This window comes from Perna viridis, chromosome 6 (genome assembly GCF_037379345.1).
Source record: "Perna viridis isolate PV_CMFRI_1.1 ecotype Kerala chromosome 6, ASM3737934v1, whole genome shotgun sequence".
Lineage (NCBI taxonomy): Eukaryota > Metazoa > Mollusca > Bivalvia > Mytilida > Mytilidae > Perna > Perna viridis.
In genome coordinates, this window is record NC_142450.1 from 6,287,537 (window position 1) to 6,311,120 (window position 23,584).

General features: G+C 33.3%; 1 protein-coding gene across 7 annotated transcripts in view; it reads left to right on the plus strand.

Moving 5' to 3' along the window:
• Positions 1 to 7,012: 7,012 nt before the first annotated feature.
• The window catches only part of LOC148613360 (CCR4-NOT transcription complex subunit 2-like), a 29,232-nt gene continuing 12,660 nt past the window's right edge, over positions 7,013 to 23,584 (plus strand). For 5 of the 7 annotated variants that reach the window (XR_015923351.1, XM_088586760.1, XM_088586762.1 and 2 more), the window contains exons 1-8: positions 7,013 to 7,133; positions 12,533 to 12,590; positions 13,103 to 13,132; positions 19,501 to 19,681; positions 20,403 to 20,504; positions 21,637 to 21,712; positions 22,103 to 22,259; positions 23,233 to 23,328. Coding sequence is in view for 6 of the 7 variants with exons in the window: in XM_088586760.1 (XP_088442886.1) it covers positions 12,544 to 12,590; positions 13,103 to 13,132; positions 19,501 to 19,681; positions 20,403 to 20,504; positions 21,637 to 21,712; positions 22,103 to 22,259; positions 23,233 to 23,328 (689 nt within the window). In the remaining variant the exon portion in view is untranslated. The remainder of the gene's footprint in view (positions 7,134 to 12,532; positions 12,591 to 13,102; positions 13,133 to 19,500; positions 19,682 to 20,402; positions 20,505 to 21,636; positions 21,713 to 22,102; positions 22,260 to 23,232; positions 23,329 to 23,584) is intronic. The other 2 variants (XM_088586766.1, XM_088586765.1) reach the window with 2 other exon arrangements.

Consider the following 23,584-nt stretch of genomic DNA (forward strand, 5'->3'; position numbering starts at 1 on the left):
ATCAACTTTTGATTTGATGAGTGTTAATGAGGACAGATGTCATATGACTGATACTAAATTGTTTTATTAGTTTCTGTATTTTGAGAGAATTCCATCAGACCCAAGAATAATATTTCTTGTTTTTGTTGATCAACTCTTGACAATATATCCCATTTCCATTTTTTAACTACTGTTTTACTGAAATGCACATCTTCTTATCAAAATGTACCAGGATTACATCCTTTTGATTTCCGCTAGAATCTTAGTTTCCATGATTATTCTTATAAACATGAACATGTAGGTTCTTGTTTACAGAATATTTCAAAATGTTTTATAATTTTGTTGTTTAATCAGATGTTATGTCGCTTTCAACTAAATAGAAAAAAATGACTGATTAATTTAAGTTTTAATTAATCTAAATTAAATATCATCTATTGGAACAAAATGTAAACTTGATCTGTAACTTATCATTGTGAACTTATCATGTCATTATCTGCAAGCGTTTAGGAAAAAAGTCCTTAAAACGATTATTTCTGTAAATTTTGCTAAGTTCAAGGCCCGTAATTTCGGTAAAATCATCGAAGCGAAACCATACAAACTTGTATTGTAACTTATCACGGTTAATTTATAATAAAAATCATGTCAACATGTGATGATGTTCAGAAAAAAATGTCAGGAAAACGGTTATTTCTGTGAATTTTGATAAGTACAAAGCCCGTAATTTCGGTAAAAATTATCGAAAAGTAAACTTGACTTTTAAATTATCATGGTGAACTTATTAAACAAAAAAATATTTCAATATCTGCAAGTGTCTGGAAAACTTAAGATGGACTGATGGACTGACGGTCAAACGGACGGGTCAAACACATTATACCCTGCGCAACTGCATTGCGTGGGGTATAATTATTTAAGCTCAGAGTTCTTCTCCTTTGAAATTAAGAGAAGACATATTCCATAACAGATGTAAAAGATTAGCACTGCTACTGGGGTTACGCACAATCAGGTGATAAAGGGCAAGTGATTCTTTACATTTACGACATACTGTGAGGTGAAATATTGCATGAAATCAGTCATTAACTTAAGCCAAAATTGTGTATGTCATTTGACCATGAGGTCAAAGGTCATGTTCAAAAGTCACACACCTTGGTACATGACACTCAACCTTTGCGTGAAATACCCACATACCAAATGTCAGGCAAAACTTTGGGTGGTATTTTGCCAAAATGTGTATCTTATTTGACCATGAGGTTGGGAGGTTAAGGTTTGTTTGTTTGTTTGCTTGGGTTTAAACGTCCGAACAGCAATATTTCAGCTATATTCAGACGATGAACATGAAATGGATGATAAAATGAACATGAAAAAAGGATGGGACACAAGGATAATAGGGTCGACAAATTTTGATTGCCACTAGAAAAAGGGGGGATGGGTAAGGTCGGGCAATTTAGCCTTCTGTGGCGGAGCGCAAAGGTTCCTACTCCTATCGAATACCACAGCAGGGTTCTTTAACGTGCGAGGAACGTGACATCTTTCCCAACACGGTGCACCACTAAGGTTTGCGGTCAGGTTGTCCTTATTATAGCCTGACAACCCAAGCATGTATCATGCCAGAGGTACCCCATTCCACTACCTGGGGCACACATCCCAGTTGCTATGTGGGCAGACTGCCTAGCCCTCGGCTAGGTTTCTGAGCATTATTTAGTCGCCTTTTACGACAAGCTTAAATTTTGTATGTCATTTGACTTTGGAGTCAAAGGTCAAGGTCAAAAGTTATCCTATCTTGAATATTACACTATACCTTAATGTGATTTACTTACATACCAATAATCAGATATCTTGACAAGAAGACAAAAAACAATATGGCCGAGACAAAGTTTTTATGGTATTTTGCCAAAACTCTTATGTTATTTGTCCTTGGGGCCAAAGGTCAAGGTCAGAGATCACCTACCTAAATCATTACTCCTTGCCTTGGTGTGATATACTTAAATGCCAAAGATCAGATATCTAAGTAAAAAGAACAAAAAATAATTGTACAGACAAAATTTGTATCGTATTTTGCCAAAATTTGCAAAAATGTTATTTGACCTTGAGGTTAAAGGTCAAAGTCAAAAGTCCCCCACTCTGGTATGCGACAATCTACCCTGAGAGGATATACCAACATACCAAATATTAGAACTCTAGATCAAAAGACAACAAAGTTATGTCTGGACAAAATTTGTATGAAATACATCAAGAAGAAAAGTCGTTACAGGGGGTGATTTTGGGTCCAGATGAGCAAAAAACAAAGATATGCTACATATTTTTATTTTTGATATGTTTCAATGGAGAGCACCTACTATACATCCATGCATACATTTAATTAATATCTTCTTGCTCTTGTTAGCAAAACGGGTCTGAACATAGCCTATTTTCGTACATTTCAAATTGTCAAAAATTACGAATTTTGGTTGCTATGGTTACCAGATCTAAACAAATCAGATTGCTTTGTACTTTATTGTAAAGTGTTTCTCCTAAGACATACTTCATTAATATAATGATGTAGTTTGACAATTTTCCACCATTAAATATAAAAAATACATTCAAATTGTGATGTTTTTGTGTTTTTAGGACCAAAATTGGGGATTGCTAAGGAATGGTCGTTGCTATGGTTACAGTGAAAACATTTTTCATTTTTTAATATTAATACTTGTTTTTCCATTAAATCATACATATTGCAAGTCAATTTGGTTCAAATGTCTGACATCTATAAATCACCCACTGCATGATTCTTAGGTGGACTGCTACTTAATATGAGTTGGTGGCCAACACAATTAGTAATAGTATGAGATAAATATGTAGTGAAACATACAAAAACGGAATAAACAACTGCTGTGTGACAGAGATTAGACCTGAACTTTATTTTAAGTAATCGGTAATCTGTACTTTTTTCCTTTGATCTTGTTGACAGATATTTTCTATAAATATCCGTCATAACATGGTTGGTGATTGTGACGTCATTAGACATTCTTTAAATAAGCAAATGTTGCTGTCCTTGTGGACAAAGTTCTAAAAACATAATCTGGTATGCTTACAGAATCGTTCAAATATTTGCCAATCCAAATGAAATGAATCAGTCGAGGAATGGAAATATTATATTGAATAATTTCGAGAAATAACCGGTCTCTCTGTATTATAACCACACACATTAAAACGCAGAGTAATAAAAATGCAATACGATTCTCTTCAAGGTCAACAGCTGTAAAAAAAAAATGAGGATGGTGAAATGTTGTTGTAATAAATATTAAAGACCAGAATCTTTTGGAAAGGAATATCACTCAAAGATACTTTCTCTATTTGAAAAGACCATTATTCGATCTCTGCATCACTGGCTTCGCACAGAAAATTTTCAATAAAATCTTAGAAAAATGGGTTTTTTGACAGAGTTATCTGCTATTTAAATGTTCATTTTCAGTGTATTTCAATGAAATTGTTATTCTATGGTCCAGCATGATATGGAAAATCTTGCTTGTTTTCCTTGATTGTGATGGTGCAAATTACACTATCAAAATGATGGTATTTTTCATACCATGTTTCACCCACTGATTATTACAGGGACTGACACTTAACAATCCAAACTAAAACATGATTCTATATAATTTTTATCTTCCAAGAGCACGGGTTATATAAAAAAACCACTTGTCAATTTCTGTTTACTATAACAATTTAAACAAAATATCAAAAATAAAAATATGTACGCTTTCTAACCATGAATCACATTTTGCATGATTCTTAGGTGGAGTACTACTTAAAAGTAATGTTTTAATGTTTTGGTTTCATTGAATGTACTTATCAAACTTCATATTTTCATACTTTTATAATGAGTAATTATAATTTCTGTCCATTGAAGTGGCACTTTTGTAGAGTCAAACATTCTTAAAAGCTTGAAAAGTGAAAGAAAGAGCACTTCGTTTTGTATACGATGATTATGTTAGATCGTATGAATATCCGTTAAATAAAGCTAAAAGTGCCTTCCTTACAAATCAGGAGGTTAAGGATTATAGCGATCGAAACGTACGAAATTGTAAATTATATAGCACCTGTATGTTTGCAAAATTTATTACATTTATGGTTAGATTCTAAATACTCTTTCAGCTGTTCAAATATCCTGGACATACCAAGGGTTCAGACAACAAGGTACGGTCTGGAAAGATTTTTTTTCACAATTTGTAGAAGGACCTCCCGGACCATTTCAGGACTGAACATAATTTTCAATTCTTTACAAGCATGACTCGGTGCTTAAATTGTTCCAAATTTCCTTGTTCACTTTGCAAATAGCTTTTATGATTGGCAAGCTTGTCATGCTTAAAGTTAATTAATGATTTTTTAAAATTTATATATGCTAAATTTTAATACAGCTTCAATTAATTTGCTTATACTAGTAGATCTGTCCAGCTCACCTGGCCGAAGGCCATATGAGCTATTGCATAGGGGTCAGACAGAAGTTTTTCGCATATATCTCCCAAACCGTTTGCTGATAGGGTAAAAGTGTTCAGCATGATGAGATCTGTCTGTAGTCAAATTTTCGCTGTAATCTGTTGAGCCATGTTGTAGTTATTGCCCTATTTCGGCGTTTTTTTTTTCTCTCTCTCTCTTTTAATGCTTTTTCTTTCAAAAACCTTTTCCTCTGATATTACTTTACCTATTGGAACCAAATTGTTATGGAATTTTCTTACGGCAATCTACATATAACTGATGTTGGGATTTTTTATTCGTCGAAAAACATAACCGAAGTTACTAAAAAAAAATAGAACCAAGGGCTTATACAGTAGTTTTTATCAATTTAGATCGAAGATCAGAATTGATATAGCAGTCACCAGAGCTTTTAGATTTGTAAAACCTGATAGCATCTGCAATTATCTTACACTACCGCAGGAAAATAGTCCCATTGGCATTCCCCCATTAAAGTTCAAATGCAGATAGTAATGTCCACTTCGTAGGTTTTCCTAATAATTTATATCAAATTTAATTCTATGCTATTCACGCCAATAAACAACCCCAATTAACAACTTTTTCTGCGAACTAAATATGCTGATTAATTTGGTTTGTATTAACAACGACCCAATTAAAAATAGTTGACCTCTAACCTCTTATCAGTACTGTACCTGTTTATTTCTATGCATTTACCCGATGAAACTAGTCGTTTAGTGTCGACAAATTCAAGTTGTCTATTTATATTTAGACACATAATAAACCATTTGAGCACGGTTTAGATAGAAATGAAAACCTTGCGAGATTATAGTCATCAATGATAATATTGAAATATAAAGACGAATGCTGAGTACCAATTGGAAGAGCTGTCTCCAGGTATTTTATGCAGGCCCTGGCGGATAAAAGGGGCAGTAGTTCTGCGATCAAGAAACTTGTATGAAGAAAGGGGTTTCAGGCTATTACTTGCCCTCATCATTTGGTCATTTTTTTTTTTTGGAAGAAGAAACCATCCTGACGTATCATCCACGGTATCGTGTATTTTCACTCAGGTTACCGTCTCATGACATCGGAAGTCTGCAGATGACAAAAAAAAATGAAACTTCGCATAGAAGATGGCACAGAATTTCGATAATGCATTTCTCGGGAATTGTGTCATTTTTTTGGGTCTGGTGTGATTGCTTTTTGCAATAGTCATTCTATATGGCTATACTGACCATTTGTATGTTATTATGATAGAGCTTTAGATAGTCAAGGGCTTAAAATTCCATGCTATAATGTTTCCTGCCCCATACACGATTGGTGAAATAATTTTATAAGACAATGTACGTGTCTCTGGAGCTAGGTCCCCAGAAACAAAGCGCTTTTACATGACACAAAGATGTCTACGGAATAACTTGTAGAACTTTCAACTGAGAAATGTAGCTAGTTGAGAGAATATGTATCTCAGGATATGATTTATTTCAATGAATGTGGATTAAATTTGAATGATTTAACAGACTTTTTCGACCTGGATATCGATGAATTAAATCTCGACTTGAAAATTAAAAAAAAAAGACAGAGGGAATACCCAGCTAGTAGTTTGTAGCTCAATTATGTACTATATCTCAGAGCTTTACATCATTCAACTAGTCAACTGGGTATTTCATGTAAACCGATATCGAACCTGAATATTACCCAAACCGGTGCACTGCTACGATGCATAACGCATTTTTGTGTGTGTGTGTTTCGTAATCAGAGAGGTAAATTAAAAAGATAAAACAAATAGTTCAATATTAAACATTTGTAAGAATATTAAGCTTGTGTTGAGATACGTTTGAATTTGATCCCCGTACTTTCCTTTCATCCCAAATTTTTACAATTTGACGATTATAATCGGTTAAAATTGAAAGACAACTCCTTGTTAGAGTTATTGCCCTTGAAACGCAAAAGCGATTCGGGCTCCTGGAAGCCCCTTGTTTCTGTAGTATTAACTCGTTATCTTAATGCTATAATTTTTGTGTTGCTTTAACTTTAGTGCACCTATGTAAGGCCATGTTTCCTGTTACATGTCGGAAAAAGGGTCGGTAGGTGGGAATTTTATTTTATTTTATTAACTTCCCAAGATTTGATTAAAAACAACTTTAAGTAAATGGTGGTACCTTCTGTTATTTGTTTACTGGAAAATATTTCAATTTCAGTCGTGGTGGGTCTAGGGTGGAGTCGATCGGTCAACAGGAAATAGAGGTGTAGTTTTATTTGGCCTGATCTTGTATCAAACATTGTGCGTGCATGCATTTCTATCTGATATTTTATGTATGTATATTCGGTTAAAAGCTCCTTAGAGCTTGAGTTTTCTGCTAACTTACATGGGATCAAATAAAGATTTCAAGGAGTAATCATGGGAACCAAGATTCTGGCGGAAATCAAATGAATATAGTCCAGGAACAAAGACCAGACATGGAAATAGACAAACACCATAAAGAACATAAATAACAAAAACAATACATAAGAAGTAAAAAAGTAACTTTTTAGGTACGTCCTTACTATTGTCACCTTGTACATTTTTCGGTGTTTAGTCGAACTCTTTTCTCTCGCTTGTCACACGAGGTCGCTGTATTAGAATTTCCGGTATTATGGAAAACTGAATTTGTATTTCACACTTCTGATAAAAAGAGTATGCTGTAATGGCGTGCACATATTGTTTAATCTAGGTATGATATGTTGAAGTTTTCCACTTTCTACGATACGTAGCTGTAGTAATCTCAGGAAAATAAAGGTCTGTCTCACACATGCACTGGCCCCATGCAGGTCCGGGTGTTAAAAAAATAGGCCTGCAGCAGCGCTAAGCTTGTCGTAAAAGGCGACTAAATAGTGCTCAGAACCCTAGCCGGGGGCTAGGGCGCTTTGCCCACAGAGAAAGTGGGATGTGTGCCCCAGGTGGTGGAATGGGGTACCCCTGGCGTGTTACATGCTGGGGTGGTCAGGCTATATGGAAAACCTGATCACAAACCATAGTGGTGCACTGTGTTGGGAAAGATGTCATGTCCCTCGCACGTTAAAGAACCCTACTACTCTCCCAGAGTAGGAACCATAGGGCTCCACCACAGGAGGCTAAATTGCCAGACCATACCTACCTCTCCCTATTTCCAGTGGCAATCAAAATTTGTCGACCCCATTGTCCTTGTGTCCCATCCTTTTTTCATTTCATCATCATTTCATGTTCATTTTATCATCAATTTCATGTTCATCGTCTGAATATAGCTGAAATATTGCTGCTCAGACATTAAGCCCCAACAAACAAAGAAACAAACACACATGCACTGTCTTGATTGTATTCAGTTATAACTTATATGCTAACTGGTCATAAAACGAGCATTCTTATGAACATATAAAACTGAGCAATGACCCACGCACAGGCACTAGTGTAGAGAGGTAATCAGGTTAGGATGAAGTTCTTAAGTTAGCTCCGCATTGCATTGAAGATATGTAAATGTATAGAAAGGTCTGAAAAATTCCCAATGATGTTAGAACAGTCAAATTTGCGATGTAAATTTTTGGTCGTTCCCTCCTCGGCCTGCTAGGCTATGAAAATATAGCTTTCGCAGGCCGGATCATTCCTCATTGTAGGATTTATCTAGGGCTGTAACTTAGTACACGATGTATGGTAGTACGGGACAGTACATTTAGATGAACATTTATATGTATCGGGAAACATCAGTAAAATATGTTTATGCATGGTAAAATTGCTCACTAAGTTACTTAAATATACTTGAAATAAGTTTTTCATGAAAAAATAGTTATTTATGAATATTCCAACACTTTTCAGCATTATGTACATAGATTTTTAATACAAATGTATGAACAGCAATACTGTACTTTGAAATTGGTCCCCTTGCTTTCCGAAGCTGTATCAATTATTTCAGACTGTCATTATACAAGGGTAGTTAGAAAGTAAAAAAAACATATTTAATGTATATTTAAATAACATTTGTAATTGTGGGAAGCAATTACATACATATTTTATTTAGGTTTTTGGATATACATGTATACGCCTGATTTTCAGGTTAAAGACAGGTTTTTGGCTATTCAAGATACCACTGCATTTGGAGCCTATACATGTATACCCCCTCATGTTACTTCTACAATGTAAAAGGTTGGAATTCTCTACCTCCATACTACAAATGTTTACTTCCGAGCGTCATGCTGCCAACTCAAGGATCACTTTACCGTGCGGCCTTGCTTCATTGACGCACTGAAATCTCTCAGGACGCAGTGAAAAAAAGTAGAGGGGTCAATCGGGCACAGTATTCCATTGAAAACCGCATCGTGATTCATGGCCATGCTTTTTGTCTTTCCTCTTTTTAGTGTGGGGAGCAAGTTTTATTATTAAATAAATATGTTTGTTTACAATTCCTGATTCAACAAACTAGTTGCCCATTGACATGATTTTAGACAAATATGAACCAGTTTCATATGTTTTCCTTTCCAATTGACTAGAACATATATGTTTTAAAATTAAATATGTGATTGGTTATCTTGTAAAATTTTCTGGAAATCGTCGTTAATTTTTATTTTCAAATTTATGTTTTTGACCCATTTTAAATAAGATTTGTAGATTAACAAGGATTGTTCCTTACTTAATATGAAATTATACTTTGAAGGCATACATGTACATATACCTTCAAATGCAAGAATTTGATTATTTTTTAAATCTGAGTTTGATGACGACACAGATGACACATAGGCATTGGAAACAAAGAAAAAATTCAAAATAGATGTCTCATGATTGAGGGAGGGAAGATTGAACAATTTACAAGTGCTCTTCAGCAGTGGTGTAATGCAAAGAGCAGGGCTATTTTCAAAATGACAAAATAAAAGTTGTTTCAATATACATTTATTTCTAAATCATAACACACAGCAACAGAACTTAAGTAAGTAAACTTATCAAATTTGGTACATGGAGAAGCTCAGATATTATTTCTTGGTCTTGGGCCTTGACCCCACTGGAGGCCTAGGCAGTCCCCAGACTCCCAGCCTAAAGGCCCCTTCCATTTTCTGTTGGTGAGTAATCCCTGCAAAGTGTATGTTTTGACATACTCAAGCTGCTCTGGCTTCCAAAAATCTGTTGTAAGAAAAATCACCTGTAGCCAACTTTTGTCGCCAGTTTTCAGAAATTGGAGCTCACATGGACCTTGCCAAAAAAAATTGTTTTTTTAAATACATGTACAGTGTTCTCCCCAGGCCCTTAAAGCGCTGTGCTTTGCAGTGCTATCAAGTTTGAGCGCTGCACTATTGACCTCAGTACTGTGCTATCTTCCTACCAGTGCTGTGCTATTAAGTTAAATATGAGGATTAAGTCATATGTATTACTTTCAAAAGGTTGGTCTGGGCCAGTTATTTTCCCGCTAGTTTTTAGCTCACCTGCTCAAAGGTCATGTGAGCTATTGCCATCACTTGGCGTCCGTCATTGTCGTCATTAACAATTTTTCAAAACTCTTCTCCTCTGACACTACATTGTACTTGACCAATAGAAACCAAACTTGGTATGAATGTTGCTTGGGATATCCTGTATAGAACTGATGTGGGGATTTGCGATACAGTACAGCTCACAGCATAGTCTGATAAATACCTGGCATACCTCCAGTACCTGGTATGCCAGGTACGTATATGAATCCTTTGAAATTCATTCCATCATTTGTAATACACAACTCACTAATTGATAAATAAATTCTGGTGTCTCAGGTTAAATTTCCCTATCCACCATGACAGGTGATAGTAGAAAAAGTAATTTAAGGTAAAAACTTACATTTTAATTAGTGCTTGAAAACACATAATTGTATGTATTCTATCCTAACATGCCAATATAGAGGAAAAATGGTATTAATTTTTCAAATAAAAATCAGGCTTAAATTTAATTTTAAAAGGGACCTTTTAAAGTTGTATTGACAAATTTTTTTTTTAAATATTACTATTTTTTTCGTTAGGATTACATGTACATGTAGGTCAATGTCAGTAAAAATCAAATGTAGGGAAAAAGTCACGGGAAATATTATATTAATAAAAGGAATGCAATATGAAGTATGATAAAAAAAAATGGCTAATATTAACTTGTACATTAAACCATACCTACATGTACTAGGGTGTAGAAGGTTTTTGAGGATTATGTATGATTTCAAACTGTAACACATCAATATTTTTCTTGGGACTTTTTCAAGGTGAAAAATCAAATGTCAATGGAAATATTAAGAGTACATTGAAAGTTAACACATGTCATTAGTAATGTATGTAGATATACACATATACTATGTTATATTGCAAACAAACTCAGGACTATTTTAATATTTTTTTAGGAAAAAAGATAGATGCATATTATAGCCTATTATAGGAAAAACTTAGAAAAAAATATTACCATATAATGATATATTACACTCCTTAAGACATTCATGTTTCCCATTTTAGCATTCGTGCATCGTTTATCGTGTGTTTACACATCGTTTTGCGTTCATTATATGTTAATATTATTATTTTTCATCGTTCGTCTATCGTTTAAACGCACGATATGAGTGTTCGTCTATCATGCGTTTAAACGCACGCTAAGAGCGTTCATTTATTATGTGTTTAAACGCATGCTGGGACCGTTTGTTTATTGTGTGTTTAAAGCAAAATAGGACTGTTCGTTTAAACACACGATAGAAGCGTTTGTTTATCGTGCCTTTGGTGAGCGTTTAGTGTGCGTTTGGGTATCGTGTATACGGGAAACCTAAATGTCTCAAGGAGTTTAATTATTTATCATTATGTCACAAATCAGATTTTTAACAAATAAACAAAACCATATTTACTTTCTATAACACATATAGTTTCAAAGTGAAAGTTAAATTTTAATTGAAATCAAATTGTAGCAACTTTAAGTTTTATAGAGGTGTTTTATCATAAATGTTAAATGCACCTTTAAAAAATGTTAATAAAAATATTTTGGTAACTTTTAATATGAGAATCTTTATGTGCTCTTAAAAGTGAAGATTTTCACTGTAATAAATCAATTTTAACTTTCCTTTTTTGTTGTTGTTACTTTAATTTACAAACAAATATCCATGTGTCAGTAATTAAATAAATCTGAATTTAACTACATCTCAAATAAATTACTATTTTAAATCATAAAGCAGAAAAATGTGTGTTCTTACAACTGAAATAACAATAGTTTTCATTGGATTCCATGTATTTATGAGTCTATGCTGCAAGCTGTACTGTATGTCGAAAGACATGGCCGTCTTTAACAAAAATAGAACATAGGGTTCAGACAGTAGTGTTTTGCATATATCCCCAAAATGTTAGGTTTAGCCAAATTCTTTCAAATTTTGAGATGATCCTTTTTATAAGGCCTACAAAAGATTTCAGGGATCATTTTTCAGTGCCTTAGATACTCAGTTAAATTTACAGCATGCTCTTTTTCAGCAATGTTTTTGTCATATATGGTAAAAAAGCATGATACATGTACATATATGTACTTTTACTTATTAGTTAATTGGACATGGTTTGGCTGATGAGATATTCAGGCTCTTTGAGATTCTCTTGTTCTGTCTTGTTTTTCCTTTTATCAATTCTTGCATTTTGAAGTGTTTTTGACAGATGGAATAATCGATTGGATTTAATGTATTCTGTTTCTATTAAATGGTTTAACAGGGCTGCAATCTAAAACTAGATCTTGTAATTTGTCCACTATGTTTCCGTATTGAATATAGTGGACAAATTACAAGATCTAGTTTTAATCAGATTGATAATTCGTGAAAGTTGAATATCACAAAATGAACATGTGCATTGTATGTTTTTTTGCAAGTTACACATGTCACTTTTCCGTACTGTTTGTCTGATATATGTGTCACTTTTCCCTACTGTCTGTCTGATACAGGTGTCACTTTTCCCTACTGTCTGTCTGATATAGATGTCACTTTTCCCTACTCTTTCTCTGATATAGATGTTACTTCTATCTGTTTTTCTCAAGTGCATGAAGTTTGAGCCCTGGATTTATGTAACCTACTTTTGTTTCTTATCATAGATATGTATTTGGGCCTTTAGCAGCAATGTAATTTAATTTAATTTCTTTTTTTTTCAGAGATCTGTATTATGGCGTTTAGAAACACTAGTATGGACAGTAATCTTGGAATGGCACAGTAAGTGGGTTTTCCCTTATTAAATTGTATATTTATAATAATGATGCAATACCAAAATCATGTCAGGTTTGTATCTGATGGCACAAACTTCAAGGTAAATTTTGTTTTCAGTTTAATAAAATTTTTGAGGTAAAGAATTTCATAGAAAGTCATAAGAAATTTATTTGAAGTCACTTAAACTGTAGGTAAAAGTTACATTATTATAATGTCACTTTTGAACTTTCTTTATGTTGTACATGTATTTAAAATATAAGTTGTGAAAGCCATTAAAGACCTCTTTTATAGAAGGAGCAGCCATTTGATTTATAGCGGGAGAATAAGCAATTGATACTTTTGAAAGATTTCTGACTTAGAAAGCAAAACAAAATATACAATTAAAAAAGAATCAGGTTAGAAAACTACCAGTAGATCAATTTAATTCTAAAGAAAGAAAGTTAAATGGGACTTCATATAATTTTAATTGCTAAACTTTTTCTTTACTTATTTGAAACATCTAAAATTGTATAATTCAGAAAATTCTTAGTGGACACTTGGAATACACAGTAAGTATATTACTATCAGAATGTTGTTTTGTTCATGCTTTCCCTGCGCTTTTCAATCGTTATGTGTATGTTAGCCTTTATATATCTGCGAAAGTATACAGTCACAATTTCATTTCATTGAACTGCATCAATAACAACAACAAACACATCAAGGCTACCACATTTTGTTTTGTACTTAAGCTTGGGTTAGAATTCAGGTCAAATACAGCCAAAGGTTCAAGGTCAAGGACTCAAAGATTGAAAATGATTATGTGATTTATTATCGTTATGATTTTAATTTTTTTTCCAAAATGTCAACAGCCTCCTTAGTGTAAAATTGTTGCACTTACAAATTTAAAATACATGTGCTGAGTAAGCACACAAAAAGAATGTTCCCAGCTTCAAGTGGAGTTAAATACATGTATAAAATCCCTAAGTTGAATTATCTCCCTTTGATATCATCAGACACTAATATATTCTTTCTTGCACATCTACATATAATGCCCAATCTTCTTGAAAAAAAGTCATCAAAACCCCTCTAGCTGTTCAAGAGGATTGTGCATTTGCCTTTAAGTAAATTTATCTTCCTTTGTTGTTCATGGACAAGAATTGTATACCTTTATTCATATGTACCTCTATCACAGCAGTTACAATGTAGTTGTGGTTAATTATATAAAATGTGTGTGTCATATATAAAAAAGAAGAACATCAACAAGTCTACAAACATGATAGAGTAAAGTATAAAAAAGATGTTAATGTAGACCTCAACATATTGTCTGTTGTTCTGGTCATCATTTGTTTTAATGTATTCCAGTAATTCCACCAGTAACTCATGGTCAATTTTTTTTTCTTGATTTGGTCTTTGATTTTACATGTATATTGTAAAGCCAACTGTTGACAAATATATTATGGTATACCATTGTGCACTGCTATCAACTTAAATATTAAATTCTCCACTTTCCACAGTAGAGTTACTGTTTTCCTTTAACTCCATAGTGTCTCCACTCTCCACAGTAGAGTTACTGTTTTCCTTTAACTCCATAGTGTCTCCACTCTCCACAGTAGAGTTATTGTTTCCCTCCACTCCATTGTGTCTCCATGACTAATGTAAAAACTGAGATAAAATAGCTGAATTTCATCACTTTTCAATTGTTTTTTTCTTTACTTAACTGAAATGTTGATTACTATGTATGATTATCTTTGTATGAAGACACAAGAAGTTAGTTTACTATTAGCATATTTTGAAATGATGACTCCACTTTGTTTGGTGGAGACACTGTGACTCCAATCAAAATATCTCTACTGTGGAAAGTGAAGAAATTAAAATTTATGTTGACAGTATTGTATGCCATTATACATCCACCTGTACATTGTAAAATACTGCACATGTACCACAAATAGAAGAATTTAAATTATTTTGATGCAATGATGGTCTTCATCCACAGTAAGAAAGCTTTTTATGTGACTACAAAAAAACTTACATGGTGCTGTCGTCATCATTCATAGAGTCACTTGGTTTTCGTGCCATAACTTGAGTACTAGTTGCTTGATCTTTATTAAATTTTATAGCAAGGTTGCAAACCACCAATTGAAGGGTGGTATAAATTTCTGGGGTTACATCCCGATTCCCAGGGAAAACTTAGGAATGTCTGTGATATTGTTCCACAATATTCTATTACCACAATTGTCAGACTTGAATTGACATAATGAATTATAAGTCCCTATGTGTGTCAAAAAATTGTATTGTGTCCACACTTGCCCCAACTACTGGTATTCAGGATCCACCTAACTGTGGTTGTTTCATGCTGCGTTCTTTGAAACTTTTTATTTAAAAATGTGTTCATTGTTTTGTAGTTTTTCAATCCAAATTAGGTTACATCATATATAATAAATATAGCTAATACAGAAAAGGGAGTGATAGGTGTACCTCATACTTTAACAAGAATGAGGTTATTATTATACCTCATGCAACAAAGTTGCGAAGGGTATAATGTTTTTGACCCATCAGTCTGTCCGTTCGTCAGTCCATCATCAGATTTCCGGGCTTTTTTTCTTGCAGATATTGACATGATTTTTAGTATATAAGTTCACCATGATAAGTTGCAGGTCAAGTTTTTAATTTTCATTATGGTCCGATGATTTTTACCGAAAATGCGGGCCTTGAACATAGCAAAAGTCACCAAAAAAAAAAGTTTTCCAGACTTTTCCTAAATGCTTGCAGATTATGAAATGATTTTCAGTATATAAGTTCACCATGATAAGTTACAGGTCAAGTGTACGTTTTGTTCCGCTCTGATGATTTTTACCGAAATTACGGGCCTTAAACTTAGCAAAATTCACAAAAATAAGAGTTTTCCAGACTTTTCTTCTAAAGGCTTGCAGATATTGACATAATTTTTAGTACATGTATATAAGTTCACCATGATAAGTTACAGGTCAAGTGTACATTTTGTTCTGCTATGATGATATTTACTTTGGATTAACTAAAAGAAATCACAGTCTGGAGTTTGAAACTACCATTCTGAGTAACAGAATTTAGTCAGAAGGTAAAGGTCTATAGCCTAAAAAACATTCTTATTCCTTTTTTATCAGGGTCCTTCTGCATGTATTTCTCTTACAAACAAATGTACTTGAGTATCCAACATGGGGACGCGTGGGGTATGTGAGCGCACTCACTAATATTCTTTAGTTACATGTAGGTCAGTGGAAGATATTGCAACATACCAGTACATGTACATGCAATCTGTCCACATGCATATATGTACATACATGTATTTGACTGACAGGAATGGTAAGCATCACTTTGAGAGACAAGACTGTTTTTTAGTACCAATCCGTATAAGATATACCGGTATATACATTTGTAACTACATGTACATCTAGTTTATTCCTTTCTGTGTACATATTTTTATTTTGGAGAATTTTCTCCAATTTGCATTGTAATTCAACCAAATCAGGAACGATATCTTTGCAAAGAGCCTATACAGATGTGCAACAAGAGAATGGTAATGTGGTCTGTTACTGTTTCTGAATTAGAAATTAAAGTTCATGTAGTGGGTTTTTGTCAAGCATGAATCACTTCTTGTTTAATTTTTTTAAAGACACCTACTTGAAAATTCTCCAAGCAGTCAAGTTAATTTCAACATCAAAATCAGATTATTCCAGGCATGTAATGTTTTCTACCTGTGTATATTATTTTAACCACTGTCATAGCATACAGTACTGTTTTCCCTACAAATTTGAAATATTACAGTTCTTACTATCATATCACTCTCCACAGGCCTTTATTCAAATAGTGTAGTGCTAAAAATTAACTGCTGCAAATAGCTTTGGAGAACACAGTGTATCCCATACATGTAACTTGAAATGCTTTAGGATCTTAAATAGATTTGGATTTATGTTTTTTTGTTGGTAAATGTCTTTTGAGTGGTTTTTGCATATTGTAAGTTAAGTCAGCTATACTGGCATGTTTGGCAACGAATAGTGATTGTCTGCTGAACATTAAACTTTTATATACCCAACTTTCGCTAATTTCTTCAGAACTAATACAATGTATACATTTTCAGGGCACAGTCTAGATATCAATGACAAGGGGAAGTTTTAGCAAATTCTGTTAGAAAAATAACAATATTGACATTTTTGTCTGTTTTATTTAGAACAAAAATTTCTTCCTGTCATTGGGAGAAATGAGCACAAACAAGGAGAAGTTTTTGTTCATTTCTCCCTCTAGATTAGGCCCTGAATTTTGCACACTTTCTTGTAAACAGGACACAATGGTGTCCTTTGATGCCACTCCCCCTTTTTTGAACTGAGCAACAATTATGTGATTTTCATATTCTGTTGAACATTGTTTCCTGTATACAGACCAGAAAATGTGTCATGGTTGAGAACGATGCTTGATAGTAAATAATAAGCCAGCAAAGCTCGCTCTTAAATGTATAGAAATTCATCTAAAAAATTTTCATATTGACAACTTGAGAAACTTTCATCAAAGCAGACATCACCTCTCTTTCTACTGAAACTTGAAAATGAAATCAAAATGCCTTCTAGACAAGATTTATCAAAGACTCACTTGTTATTTGATTCCTAGGACATTATCAATATAAACTTCATTTAGGTTGTGGTGCATATTTCTTCACCAAACCCTGGCTAGAACTGTTTGGCCGTTAGAATTACAATTATTTGGAATATCTTTTGCCATCTCTTACAGATGAAATTATCCTTACAGTGTTTCCGCTTTTCTGTCATCCAGATCAAGTACAATTTTGATGTGGGAGAGTTGGTTATTAAGCCCCACTATCCCTTTGGCATATAGAAAACTTGAAAATTTTAATTTGTTTAGTTTGGAAAGCAAACTAGAGTTTTGAACAGATCTTTGGAAACCTGAAACTTTTAAAAATCCAAGTACACTGTCCCTAATCAATATCAGCAAAAATGGTAAGTGACATGAAAACCATCTTATTATAACGGGAACCCTACTTAATGTTTCACTCACATAAGGCAAACGCCTTCCTTACTTGCATTTAGAATGACTTCAATCACAGAGATAGTAGAATGAAAGTATGTTTTGAAAACTTGTTGCTCAGGTAAAAAAAGAGGGGGAGTGGTATCATGGGCCTCCATTTGGTCCTGTCTACAAGCATGTGTGGTATTATGTTCATTTGTTGTTACCTAATTGCATGGTATTCAGTTTATGTTTTTATGTCCCAATTATTGTTATACATGTAGGCTGTTAAGATATTTTCATACAAATAAATTTACATCATGTGCGTGTTTAGATAAAAAAAAAAGCGATTCTAAATTACTTGCATTTTTTTTTAACCTGCGCAATTTAAAATTTCAAGAAATCTTAGAAATATAAATATATGTTTATAAAAATTCATGTATGGAAAAAATTGCAGATTGAAGAAACCACTCTACCGTCAAATCTTTCAACCTTTACACAGTGCTTTGGACCATGAAATACATTGGTTATGTTGAAGCATTAATTGTGAAGGAGTAATATGGCCCCTTTTCACTTCAAAAAGTTGGAATATTCTATAGTTTCATCGTGTTCTACTATTATTTGGTGAAATCCAGGACCTTTTACTTTTGAAGGTAAAATTGAACCCATTATAGATTTCAATTTTTTTTGCTAATATATTGTGAAAGTATTTTTACTCGTGGGGTATCAATTTTTGTAATTTTCATTAATATGAAAACCCATGAAATTTGGTTCCAATGTTTCAATAATTTGTATGATGGAAAATTGATAAACTGATGTTTCTTCCATAAACCAAGAAAATATTTGGTACCAACAAATGAAAATACTTTAGTGATTAATTAAATACATTGGTTATTTCATATAAAAATTTAACTACTACATGTATTTATGTGTTTATCTGATGGATGCTATATATTAAAGTACATTGTATTGTTCAAGGTTGAGCGATAATGTTTGTTTGACTGGGTTTGTGATTCAACTTTCAAAATTGAGGAAAGCATCTCTACACATATTGACGAAAAATGCTTAAAATGATGTATCTGAGGAAGTTCTTAGAAGTTTCAGGAAAATTTTTGTTTGATATGTTTGTAAAACAGGACAATGATTTTGTACATCCTTTGGAACAGATAAACATTGAATAACGGAACCTAATAAGCTCAACACTTCATTGGAATAACATTGTCAACCCATCATTTCTTCCTTCTGTCTGTCTGTCTGTCTCAAGTATCACTGTTTATTTCATCTCAATTAATTACTGTGAAAGTAACATTGTTCATGGCGTACCAATTTTTGTGGTATTTGTAGTTTTGAGAAACCAAGAAACTAATGGTTTCCAGCAAAAAATGAAATTTCCCATTCCTTGGTATGATGGACTTGTCTTATCCAAGTTTTGACAAACCATGGAACTTGATTTCCTGCAGATATGAAATTTCCCATTCCATGGTATAATTATTTGTCTTATCCATGTATTCAAGAATCTACAAACTGACATTTTTTTTCCCAAAATCACGAAACTTGGTATCCATGAAATATAATTCTTTCACATTACCTTCTACTTATTAATTTTTTATCAAATTTGGAAAGGCAACTGCTTCATTATGGGATTAAATGTAAGTTATATACCTATAGGTTAAAACATGATGTAAATTTGCCAATGTTAATGACACTTTGAATTTTCCAGCACATAGAAGTGATAAGGAAAATTTGTGTTGCAGAACACTTAGGTCCATCTGATGGAAGATATTTAAAATTTGTTTGCAGTTTCCTTTAAATGATTTGTATGTTAGCAATTTTTTCATGTAAATTCTTAGCTTATGTGGTCATTTAGTGCTGTGAACTTCAACCAATTGACTCTATGACAACTAAATTAAAAAAAAATTCATATTAACAATTTCTTTGTTTCCAGGTATGGTGGACCTAGTAGAAAGGCACCTGGAGAATTGTCCCCAGGATCCAAGAGGAATATGGGATTAGGCATAGTGGGTCTCCAGCCTCCACAAGCACCCCCACCCACACAGCCACCCCCCTCATTAAATCCAATGCAACCCCCATCACAGGCAGTACAACCACCCAAACCACGCAAAAATGTAGGTCATCAATTCACTTTTTAGTACTTTAAAATATCATATTTGATAATAAGCCGTGATATGGATAACAAGCAATTTCTGATAGCTTCATCTTGTCACCTCATACTAGGCACCATTTGACCAGCAATAATAATTATATACATGTGCATATAGCTAGAGAAATAATCCAATATTTACTGATTAAAACATAATCCAATATTTACTGGTTAAAACATTTTAAAAAAAAATTATTAGGCTTTGTGGAGTCACATCATCACTATACTTTATATGATGACATACTTATTATTTCACATTGCTAAGCTTCACCCTATTTGCAATTCAGGATGCTTGAATACAAAAAAATTAAAAATCGTTTAGAAAAGCTCCTGGTATGTATAATTTAAAGGTTGATCAATCAGAATGGTATAAGTTAATTTCTGGTTACTGACATATAAGCAATTTCAAAGAGAAACAAGTTCATGACCATGATTCTCTCTATTAGGCAAAAAAAATATGTTAGTTTTGTATGCCTACCCTAAACATTATATGGCCATATTGGCTTGAGCAGTGTTAAAATCTAGGTTGTTTCCCGTTTAACTCAATTTTTGGAAAAATAAAATAATTTCCCTACCTACCTACCCTATTTTTTTCTTGCCTATTATTTTTGGCCTTATAATCATTCAATAATTTAATCATATTTTGGTAATTTTAATGATAAGATGTGGTTGATTATTTTGACCAGGATTTAGACTGGACGTTGAAGGGTCTCGGTAGAGAGGATGAAGATAATGAAACAAGCATGTACTTTCCTCAGTCTTCAAATCTGTTTAGGACTGATAGAGATGTAAGTATTTAATGGTTACTGTGTTACTACATTTATATTAACTTTAAATTCGTCCTGTGTTTCGTTTTCAATTTTGTAGAAAAGCTAAAAAGAGCTTGCCGTTTTGGCCTCCTAGTAGATGTCAAATAGTAAAAGTAGGAAGATAGCGAACCCTCCTATTAAAGAAATATTTATAAGTACAATTAAATATTACAAGTTCTTGCCATCTCATATGGTACAAAGTTCTGTTTCTGCTAAAATCTGTAAAAGATGAATCACAGGACTCTCACATATTTAGAAGCTGATTCAGCAGAATTTTCCTTTGATCCATTGTTTTTTTTTGCCTTTGATCTTTCAAACTTTGCCAAATATTACACATTTGTGTCTTGAAAGCTTGGCAGCCCTCGAATCGACAACTTATATTTATGACTTTGTCATGTACAGATACATTTGTACTAAAATCATTTTTATGTTTATTGTAATATTAGAGCCAGAAACTACTTTGCATTTTCAGTAAAAAAAAATAGTTTTGAACTCACAGTATAAAAACAACATGTCTGTCTATAGGGTATGTACATGTAAGTCTAATCATGAGCCTCCTTGAGAATGGGTTCCAATCAATTACATGAACATTTGTCATTTATTGAACATTGAGTTCAGTACTAAAAGCAAAACATCTTTCTGTGTAAAAATGCCAATAAAAATATCAAATATCTACTTCTACTTGGTGAAAGAGTTAAGATTAGCAATGAATAGAAGAATTTTGCATTGTGATGTAAAAAATGAAACATAGATCAGTCCTTGGATTTCAATACCAATCTGATTAAAATTAGACCCAATCAATTGTTCCTTTCAGTCACTGCACACGTAATCCTACAAATTTCCATTCTACTTTCTGTTCAGAGGATCTTTTCAGAATCCTTGGGTTTTTCCCTTCAAATAATGCTTTCAAAATAATGAAAGATGAAATCTGATTGACTGGGTAAGGAAAATGAAATTAGAATGAGAAAACCCAATAGAAAACTCTGATAATCCTTATCATTGAGCTTTACCTACAACACATGGCTGTTCATATGTATGCATGTTTGACAATTTTAAGTTGCTATGTTAATTTGAGACAACTCTAAATTTTTAACTCTGCTTTATTTTAAAGATAATGGGCTCATCTGGTTCCCCTTCACAGCTGACCGGTGGATTTGGAAACAGTAACTTTTATTCACAGACCTCAAGTAAGTGAATACAAAATATTTTTGGTGGTCATTTTATTTTATATCTGTTGGTTCTGTGACACTCAGAAGTACCTGTATCTACAGTTAAACCTGCTTAAACTGAACCCTGAATAATTAGTCCCTTTATAAATTAATTTCAATGGGTTTTGAACCTTGGTAATTATTATTTTACCACAGAACATAAATCGCCAACACTGGAATGTTTAAGACTTGCAGCTGTGCCTTACAACATACACATTTTGTTTCATTGCCCATTTTTCTTCATTTGAAATGTATGGCAATTTCTGATTTTTGTGTTGGCTAAGGAAAATCATGTATGTTTTTCAGTTTACATGATTCTAGTCCATGTGAAGTGGGTAATCTTTTCAAAGTATTTCTTGTTTCTTGTAGGTTTGAGTAATTTTCCTGTGCAACAACAGCAGCAGCAGCAGAGAGCTGGGGGAATGTCAGGTCCACAGTTCAGGGGAACCAGTCATGGTCATGTGACTCCAACCACCATGCAACTGCCAATTAATTTACAAGCCCCTCAGCAGCCATCTCCAAATAGGTAAATTGTGTTGAAATATCATTAAAAATCTTAAATCGTGGTTACCTTTAAGCTATTCAGTTTCCTTCTAAAACAACTCAGCTTACAAGCAAACTGAGTTTCGGTTCTAGGTTAAAATAAATATAAATGCTAAATCTTAACTTTATACCCCAACTCAACGAGTAAGTGGTATATTTGAATCACCTCGACGGCCCATCTACCAATCTGTTCATCATACCCAATTTCTTTGCAATTTTTTTCTGGGCTCACAATTGAGGGATTGATTTTGAATTTGGTGTGTGGCTTTATATAGATTTGGTATATAATGTAGGCTATTTTGGGTGCCGTCTGATATCAACTTCATATTTTGTAGGACTTTTTTCATTCTATGGTATGATGGTGATCATTTTCATCACAAAATTCTTAGCTCCTAATGGATGGATTATTTTCAAATTTATTATGTGGCTTTATATAGATAGAGCATATTATGTTAGTGATCTTGGGTACTGTGTGATATTGCCTTCCTGTACCAGTGGAGGATTTACCTCTCAAATCACTACTTATAACTTCATGCTTTCAATTTGAATGTACATGTACATGTATACTGCCTGTGTATATTTTTGATAATTTGTTATATACCCCATGACAATTAGCTAGTGTGTAGTTATTGATCCTGATATTTGTTCACCTTTGTATCTTTCCTTTTGTCTGTTAGTCCTTCCACAACTTTATCTTTCCTCTTGTCTGTTCGTCCTTCCACAACTTTATCTTACTCTGCAACTACTTATTACACCTACTAAATTTGACAGGAGCTTTATATAAATATGCCATGTTGTCAAATTCAATTTCAGACAGAAGCGACTTCAACTTTGAGTTTATATTTTGACCACATGGTTACTGGGGTAGGGGGTAGGTTGTATCCTTGCTAGTTTTTTCTGTGCATTTGTTTCCTGAAGAAAAAAGACTTCTACTCAAATTTTATTTGTCATTATAGAAACATGATATCAGCTATTGGTGGGCAGAGAAGTATGATGAACCAGAACAATATGTCAAAGTTACAGAACAGACCTATTGGTTCTGGCTTGCCAAGGTATAGAAAATAACAGTATTTTCTTCTGACCTGCATAGATATAAAGAAAACATATTATTTGTTACAGTTTATTGAATAGTAAGACATAATTACCTGATTATTTCAATTGAAAAGCCAGAGGAAATTTTCGTGTATTTGCACAGAAGATACATGTATATTATCATTTTTGGATGTGTTCCAAATGGCAATCCAATACTATTGTATTGTTGTCAAGTTCTGATAAAAAAGTGGCAGCTGTTGATTATTTTAAATGCAT